The following is a 9,213-nucleotide window of genomic DNA, read 5'->3' as shown; positions in this document are numbered from 1 at the left end:
CCCCAGTGGGGTCAGGAGGAGCTGCTGCCTCTCCAGCTAACGTTCCGGGCGAGAGGCGGGGTCACCTGGACAGGTAGACAGTTTGTCACAGGGCAACACAGAGACAGACAGGACACAGAACCAGGCACACAGAGACTGTGGGAGGAAGCTGGAGAACCAAGAGAACCAAGAGAGAACCGGAGAGAACCAAGAGAGAACCCACCATGTACAGGGAGAACATGCAGACTCCATGCAGAAAGACCCCGGGCCGGGAATCGAACCAGGACCTTCTTGCTGCAAGGCAACAGCTCTACCAACTGCGCCACTGTGCAGCCAAATTTTAATCAAACTTTTAATTTTTATTCAACACAAACAAATGAACAAAACATAAACAAATCTACCAGCAGAACCAGAACAGAATCAGAACCGGTCACAGTAAAGTTTTTCATTTTCCAGTGAAGGTTCTCTGTTCTGCTGTTTCCAATGTCTTTAAGCTGCTGCTCACTCCAGGAGCTCGTAGTACGACCTCTGTCTCTTTAAGAAAATGTTGCTCTTTCCAAAACTCCGCCTTCAGGAAGTCATCACATCCACATCATCACTCCTCTATTAACCCTTTGACAAAGTTTTACCAGCGTTGCTCCGAACAGAAGCTCCTATAATGAGCTCAGCGGTTCCACCAGTTGTTTGCTAATTGCTGCTGGCTAGTCTGAAGGAGCTGAGTGCAAAGGTCATGAGGAAGAGCTGTTCTGTGAGGCGGAGGCTCAGAAGCGTTTTGCACAGCTGAATGGTTGTCATGGAGATTAAAAGATTTCTCAACGATTCAGGAAAGAATCAAGGCGAAACATTAAGTTTGTTTTTGATGAGGGAAAAACATTATAACATGACTTAATGCTCAAAACGTTGATTTTACTTAATACAACATTTTCTCTTTATTGAGCAAAACAAACCTGGGAGGCCAGCTGCTTATGGACCCAGGAGGTTCTGGTCTCTAGCAGATTATGAGTGTTGCAGCTTCTGGTGGCCTTGAAAGACAAAAATCAATAATTATCAAGATAGACTGATATCTCATTTGAAAGGAGAGAATTTGTCACAAGCTGTCAGACATTTTTATGGGTTTTGAAAACAGACGTACTTTCCACTCAATATCTACTGATTGAGGGACAAATCGATTTTCCACTTGACTGCTGCCTCTCTCAGTTTTCTCATAATGATATGATCACATATCCTCACATGTGATTGTCCACTAGGTTGCCAGGCTACCGACCAAAACAAAGCTCTGCTGTGAGAGGAGCACATTCTGACAGCAAATCAAGTTTCTGTTCATTATCCTTCACTTTCACACCATGTATATTTCTGTATATTCTGACTGCTGCATAAAATATTATATATATGTAGCATTTATACAGAATGTTTGGTTCAACCTTTAGTGTGGAAACTATTGAACCTTTTATCTTTCATGGCAAGATGTCAGATTTTGAGTCAGCTGTGCATAAAGTGTGTGTGCGTCTGCACCAGGTGGTCAGGTGTGTGAATCGTAGTTTATCTACATGACAGACGGCCTTCACGTTTTTCCACTTTAAAAGATTGAGTCAAATATAGAAAATATGATGTTATTTAATGGTGTAATTTCTGCTGTAAACATGGGAAAGAAAATAAAAAGTTGTCCACAAAAAGCAACAACTCTACTAAGTATTATATACTTAATATCTTCTGATGTTACATTTAGTGTTGCAATATCAGAACATCTTTCACCACCTCCCACCACTAGGGGGCACCACAGCAGATTCTCAGCCTCCAACATCTCCCACCATCATCCTGTCATAATAAGTGGTTTGGACCCAAAAGCAAAGAACCTGAGGCAACAAATGGAACAAATTAGAGGATTTAATGAAAAAATGACAAAACCACAGAAGGCCTGAGTCAAACAAAAATAATTCATAACAAAAACTAGACAGAAGACACAAAACAATGCAGAGTAATCAGGGAAGAAAGAAGGAACCAGCAGGGAGTGACTGGGAAAGAGAAGTTAAAGTACTGGGAGACTGAATGCTGAACCAGTTAGCTGGTTTCAGGTGTGAGGGGAGAGAGAGTGAAAGTGGCACAGGGGGCGAGGGAGAGACAGAGAATAAGAAATGAATCTAACAGTAAATCAGTGAAACATAATAAAACTAATGTGACTAGAATCACTAATGAGGACTGAACAACAGAAACACAGGAACAAGACTGATCAAACCAACATTTAAAAAACTGAGAATAATAATGAAACTAGGATCAAATTAAACTTCAGAGCAAACTAAGATCCTAACAGGAATCCAATCCTGTCCTCAAGGCCTGCTGTCCTGCAGCTCTTAGCTCCCTGGTCCAACATGCTGCAGTCAAATCTGATCACCTCCTAACTGCAGTCCAGTTCTGCAGAGTTCTGCTAATGACCTGATCATTATCGGACTCAGGTGCTGAAGCAGAGACGCCTCTATAAGCTGCAGGACAGCAGAACCTGGATTTACCCACCACTGTCCTAAAACATCCTCTGTTTTCTCTCTGTTTCCTTTAACTCTACATTTTTTCTGTGGTCTCTTTGCTCCTCTTGTCCAACATTTGCCAAGTTACTTGATTAGAAGGAAACTTTATTTCTTTTATTTATACAGGTTGTTTCATTTACAAGAGACTTGTTTTACTGTCAGATATTAAAAACTTATTTATTGTTCTGAATATGAAGTATCACTGTCCTGCTTTTCATTGCTGTTATTAAGGTGGTTCCTGAGTGAAATGTGAGTTTCATCCTGTGAAGGTTTGTCTGCTGCTCTGATCCCTTGATGTGGAGGAAGGAGGCGGGTTCAGCTCAGTAACAGCAGCTGAACTGAAGCTGAACTGATCAGTCAGAGCTACGATGAGACCAACATCTCTAGCAGCTTCACTCTGTAAGTACAAACACTTTATGATCCGTTTGGGTCAAACTGCTGCTGGCTTTCATGATTCTCAGGGTTTTATTTAGAGTTTGGAATCAAAAGAAAATCAGAGGTTTTTAAAATGTATAATTATTCTCATTGTCTCCCAAGCTAGTCACATTTTAAAGAGTTTCAGTTTTTGATCTAAATATTAATTTTTCTTTAGTTCTGGCCTCATTGCTGAGCTCTACTGGGGTCAAAGGTTGGTAAAAATCTCTTGTAAATTATTCTATATTTTCAAATGTTCTTTAAAAATTGATCAATTTCAGATGTTTTTTTCTGCAACTGAAATCATAATTAATTATGTCATTTTGTCTCTCCAGCTGATCTGACTGTGAGTCCCAGCAGATCTCAGTTCTTTGAATATGAATCAGTGATTCTGATCTGTGAGGATGGATGGACTGTCAGGAGAAACACAACCAAAGGAACCAGGACGCGATGTGAAGAAGGATGGGGGAAATTAAATGGTTCTACCTGTAACATGAACTACTTGTTCGAACATGACACTGGTCTGTACTGGTGTGAGTCCATGTCTGGATCCTCCAGCAGCAGCAGCAGCATCCAGCTCTCTGTCTCTGGTAAGATCAGACTGTGGAGTTAGTGTTGCTGAAGCTGTGTGGAAATGGATGAAATGCTGTAGTTTGTCTCTGTGTTGAGGTGGATCAGTGATCCTGCAGAGTCCTGTCCTCCCTGTGATGGAGGGAGATGACGTCACTCTGAGCTGCAGAGCAAAGAATCCAACCCACAACCTCCCAGCTGCTTTCTATAAAGATGGCTCCTTCATTGGTGATGAAACTACTGGCAACAAGATTCTCAACTCAGTGAAGAAATCTGATGAAGGCCTCTATAAATGTAATGTCAAAGGTCATGGAGAGTCTCCATCCAGCAGGATCTCTGTCAAAGGTCAGAGGTCAAGAGGGTTAAATAAATCCTGAACTTTAAGTTTTAACATGAATTTATAATGTATTAAATCTTTATTTTAGAGAAACCATCAACCACATCTTCCCCATCAACTCCTCCTCCATCATCATCCTCTTCACCTTCCTCCCAGTTTCTCCTCTCTGGTCTCTTGCCTCTAGCTGGTGTTGTTCTGGTTCTACTGGTTCTACTGGTCAAATGTCACATTAACAGGAAATCTAAAGGTGAGATCAATGTCAATTATTTTAGGTTTGAGTTTTTATTTTCAAGTTCATATTTGCAAAAGTTCTTTTTTTTATTCATCTGTACATCTTTCAACTATATATTGATTAATTTATTCCAGATAATCAGGAGGATGGAGAGGAAAGTTTAACTTACACTGATGTTCAAATATTCCAGAGGAAACAACAGAAAGACAAACCAAACGGAGGTAAAATGTTTTCTTGTGTTTGTTAGTTTTCTGGAGCCACAAACTGTTAGACTGATAGAAAACTAAATAAACTAAATAAACTAAACAAATTAAATAAACTAAATAAAGTAAATAACAGAATCAGGTTTTATTCAGATGTTTATTGATTATAACTAATACTCTGTTCAGCCTGCAGGTTTTAAACATCAAACTAATAAATAGTTTTACTATTTAAACCATTTAGAACATAACAAATATAATTAATTGATGTAAATATTTTGAATTAACTTTTATAAATATCAATTAACCTATTTATCAATTTATCACTATAACATAATAAATGTATTAAATTGTTGTTTCCGTTCTGATTGGATTCTGTTTCCAGGCTGTTGGGTCAGTTAGTGATGTTGCTGTTCGGTTCTTAATGTACAGAATATTTATATTTATATTTATGTTTATATTTATATTTATTTATGTTTATATTTATATTTATATTTATATTTATATTTATATTTATTTATGTTTATAGTTATATTTATATTTATGTTTATGTTTATGTTTATGTTTATATTTATGTTTATGTTTATAGTTATATTTATGTTTATATTTATATTTATATTTATAGTTATATTTATATTTATATTTATAGTTATGTTTATATTTATATTTATATTTATGTTTTGTACAGTAAAAGTTGTTGTTTGTGTTGAACCGTTTGCAGCAGTTTGTGGTTTTGCTGCTAACTGGGTCTAACAGACTCTGCGGTCGTCCAGTTTCCTGTTTCTGTGTCTCAGCTGAAGGTTCACAAGCCGAAGCTCTGAACAGATTCACCTGAGGAAAGATTGAACTAGACTTAGACAGTAAAACTGTTTTAATGTTTTATTAAATAGCTTTGGGTTTAACTGCTGTCACATGTAGCATCATCTATAACCAGGACTGAAAGAGTCTGAGTGTTTTTCCTCCATCAGGACAGAGATACTGTGTGAGACGCAGTTTTAACACTTTACATGGTATTATATAAAAATAAACCTTTAACTCCACAATCTATGTGTCTCCGGGGCCCAGAATGATAAAATACTTTAGTGTCTAACTCCAGTCATCCAAACATTGTTTAAAACTCCAGCAGAACATTTTAAAAAGATTCTTAAATTATAGATTCTGCTGAATTTGTTGATCCAAATGGACAATAAATGAGATGAACAAACCCAGTGTGAGCCTGTAAGGGATTCTTTGGGCTCCAGGCTTTAGGGCCCTGTGCTCTTTGACCCCTGGGCATTACCCATAATCCCTCCCAGCTTGAACTGGTTTAACTGTTCACAACCAGCATCTAGATCTAGAGCATCTAGAGCTGTAAACTGTCCAGAAGTCATTGACTTTCTGTTGATGAGCCAAAATATTCTAGTAAAATCCCTGACATGAGTTTCATCATGAACATTAATGGCTCTGATGCTCAGGACTGGCAGGTTTCTGTAACATCTGATTCCCAGCAGCTTCACTTTTTACCTCAAATGATGCGAAACGTCTTTTAGTTCCAGCATCAAAGCTTCACAGTTTCCACTGTTTTACTGGCAACATGCAGCGTTTCCACCTGCTGCAGCTCCGCATGAAATCAGGCGGGAACGAAAGTCTGAAGAGGAACCATTCATTACTGTTCATTCCCAGTATGAGAAACAGGGACCCTGAACGCCACACGGACCCACTGCTGGATATGAGTCAAAGTTTAGCCGCCTTTACCCTGATTCTGATTGGTTAGCAGGTCTGTGTGGTGAAGCTGGTAGATTCAGAGAAATGTCTCTGAGTGAATCTGATGTTCTGGTTCTGATGTTCTGGTTCTGATGTTCTGGTTCTGATGTTCTGGTTCCACAGCAGATCCAACTTGATCCAAACGTTGTAGAAAGATCCAGTTCTGTCTCATCAGAACATTTCCTCAGACTCCTTTAGGATCATCAAGATGTTTTTGGTCTTTGTGTTCTGTTGGGTCTCCAGTGACTCTGACCTTTGAACTCCCTGATGGAGGCAGTTTTTGCCTCAGTCTGTCTTCCATATTGTTGAGTAACGACCTCTGACCTTTACTGAGGCCATGAGGTCTGCAGAGATTAAAACATTGTTCTGGTTTCCTCTGGGATCTTCTGGATTGGGATTTTGGCTTTAACTGGTTTTTCCCCAGTTAACCTCAGACAGATTCGTCTCCATTCCAGATCCTTCATGGTTCCTTCCTGTTTCTGAAACAACTGGTAAAAGCTGGTATTGCCTCCGATCAATGTGATTGGCAGCAGACTGTTGATTGATTTTGGCTTCAGTACTTATAACAACAGCAACATCTGAGCCGCCATCTTTAATCCAGGACCAGACTGTAGCCGTTGGTCAGACCTTGAGGTCCAACAGGTTGTGATGGACGAGGTCATGCAGGGTCAGAGGAAGAAACTGGCCGTCTGAGGGAACATGCAGGTTAAAACAGAAACAGATGTTGTAAAAGTGGAGTCCTGCTCACAGAGACCTCAGTGGCTCCATGTTCACACATTTCCACCCACAGTCATTTTCACGCCCACAGAGTGAGAATCTCAAGCAGTGGAGACACAAAGAACCCGACCAGAACCAGATGGTAACTGGTTAGACTGGAGAAAAGACTTGATCTGATTTCTGTCAGTCTCTCCTGGGAGGATCTTCACTCCTCCAGGTTTCCTCCATTTTGGATGATCTGAGTTTCTCTGGAGCCTCAGAGCCATAATGTCATCATAACTCTGATCATAACTTTATCTCCATCTGGTCCTGAACTTCTTTAACCTGGACATGATGTGGCTGTTTGAGACTTTTTATCAGATTTCATGATGTTCATGTAGAGAACGAAGTTATAACAGTCGATGCTATGATGAGCTTTAGAGGTAATGTTAACTACTAATAGTTAACTAACTAAACTATCATCACCTGGTTTTCCAGCATATAAAATCTGATTTCAGACTCTGGGTCTGTTTGGTCAAAGATCTTCTCCGTTTCTCATCCTAGAAAAGCTCCAAACTTTACAATATTCTCCTCATAATCTGTGAAAAGTATAAAAAGTTTTCTGCAGTTTGAAACGTTGCAGCTGATAAGGAGCCATTTTGTCCTTCATGTTGTAACATTAACTTTGTTTTAACCAACAACAAACTTTACTTTTGTAAAGTTTAATATCCTCCAATATTGATCCAATAGATATAAGAATATTTTCTTTTAAATTGATCAAATCAGCTGAAAGTTTTTTAATGTTTTTACTAAACTGAACTGATCATAACTTTAAAATATCCAAACTATTAAGTTATTTTTCCATTGAATGTTTTCATCTGATTTTCTCTCCATAACTCAGAACCGCCTCAGTTCCATCAACTAAAGTTTTATTTCTCATAATAATGAAATATTCACCAGTAGAGGAACATTTAGCTTTAACAAAGTTCTTCTTGTCTTCATTAATGTTTATTGCCTCAGTATCTCCATGTTCTGACCCGGTTGGTCTTCATTCTTCCGTTGGGTGGTTGGTCATGTGATCTTCTCACGCCATCAGGACGACAGCAGCGTTTCTCATCAGAGGCTGGTTGAGCTGCTGCCGTTTGGTCGCTCTGTGGTTTGGACTTCGTCGCTGTTGATTCCGTTCCAACTTGAGAAACTGTTTGCGTCTTGCTTTGATGTGAACGTGTGACATTGAGTAAACAGAGGTGAAATGCATTGTGGTTTCCGCTGCTGAGAGTCAGACATGTTCTCGTGACTAACCCTGCTCTCCACAAACCCTGGCACTCCTGGCAGCCGTACCTTAAAGAGCAGGACTGAGTTTTAACATGAAACCATTCAGAAGATATCAACCTTTAATTTGAGAGCGATTATTAAGTTTATGAACTTAATATCTTTAACAGTTGACCCAGTATGCAGCCACTCGGCCTCCTACTGGGCAGTGTGGTCTGTTACTGGTGTGTTTCCATTGATGTAATGGAGTTGGATGCGTTTAAAGACACGAGGGCCCTCAGGTCCTAAGCTAAAGGTTCAGTGGCTCCGTACCTGGGAAGAGTCGCCGCCTGAGGGAAACCAGAGTGACGAAGCTCAGACAGCAGCTGCTGCAGCTGCTGCAGCCAACAGACTCTGGTTTAGACAGAAACGCCTCTAAAAGGCCTTGAGCTGCTGCTTTGAGTTTCGCCTCACTACAAACACCGCTGTAGCTTTTGAGCCGGAGTAACAAGAAAACTCTTCAAAATGGGAGAAACAAGAGAACATACCACTGAAGTGAGGCAGACGCCTCCTGATCGTCATGAAGCAGGAAATGATCAGAGTTTCATTTAGAAACTTTGTCTTCACAACAACCTGAAAGTGTCTGATGTTACTTTCCAATCAAAGGTTGATCTGTAAATCACCAACCTGACGGAAAACCTGCGATTCCCTCCATCGTCTCTGACCAGAGAATCGGATCCGTTTGTTTAGGAAACAGAGGAAATGATGGATCTGATGGTCAGATGGAGAATTGAAGCCAAATTCCATCTTGATTCCCTCAGAGCTTTAATTTCATTTCAATTTAAACCATAGATTGATTTTATCATAAGTATTAAAAACACAGAGTGATAAATGCTAACGCTGTTAGCCACAGATATGAGGAAGTTTTAAATAAACAGAAAAGTTTTAAGTCGGTTTCATCCTGAACCAAAGTCTGCACAATATTTAAAGGAACAGAATCATATCAATATATTTTTAGCTTTACATCATATTATAAATTTATTCCTTCATCAAAAACATACCTGGATTGTTGCCATGGTTCCTTCATAATCTCCATGGCAACCATCCAGCAGTGCAAAACGCCTGGGTGGGCCTAGCCCCGCCTTCGGCTGCAGCTCCTCCCATTGGCTGCAGTTTCCAGGTTTCTGCCTCACAGAGCAGCTCCTTCAGACTAGCCAGCAGCAATTAGCAAACACCTGCTGGAGCTGCTGAGCTGCTGCTCAGAGCAACGCT

At 39.8% G+C, this 9,213-nt stretch overlaps 2 protein-coding genes across 4 annotated transcripts in view; one reads left to right on the top strand and one right to left on the bottom strand.

Moving 5' to 3' along the window:
* The window catches only part of LOC116732561 (muscle M-line assembly protein unc-89-like), a 444,643-nt gene that overhangs the window by 395,778 nt on the left and 39,652 nt on the right, over positions 1-9,213 (bottom strand). The window lies entirely within an intron of this gene.
* Positions 1-9,213, top strand: part of LOC116732614 (high affinity immunoglobulin gamma Fc receptor I-like) — a 75,594-nt gene that overhangs the window by 61,259 nt on the left and 5,122 nt on the right. Inside the window, exons 5-10 of one of the 3 annotated variants that reach the window (XM_032582939.1) lie at positions 2,730-2,897; positions 3,091-3,126; positions 3,248-3,502; positions 3,582-3,827; positions 3,908-4,066; positions 4,186-4,272. In XM_032582939.1, the coding sequence (XP_032438830.1) occupies positions 2,867-2,897; positions 3,091-3,126; positions 3,248-3,502; positions 3,582-3,827; positions 3,908-4,066; positions 4,186-4,272 (814 nt within the window). In that variant the 5' untranslated portion in view covers positions 2,730-2,866. The remainder of the gene's footprint in view (positions 1-2,729; positions 2,898-3,090; positions 3,127-3,247; positions 3,503-3,581; positions 3,828-3,907; positions 4,067-4,185; positions 4,273-9,213) is intronic. The other 2 variants (XM_032582938.1, XM_032582937.1) reach the window with 2 other exon arrangements.

Source organism: Xiphophorus hellerii, chromosome 14 (assembly GCF_003331165.1).
Source record: "Xiphophorus hellerii strain 12219 chromosome 14, Xiphophorus_hellerii-4.1, whole genome shotgun sequence".
Classification (NCBI taxonomy): Eukaryota; Metazoa; Chordata; class Actinopteri; order Cyprinodontiformes; family Poeciliidae; genus Xiphophorus; species Xiphophorus hellerii.
Note: the sequence above shows the minus strand (reverse complement) of the source record. Positions and strands in the feature narration are given on the sequence as shown.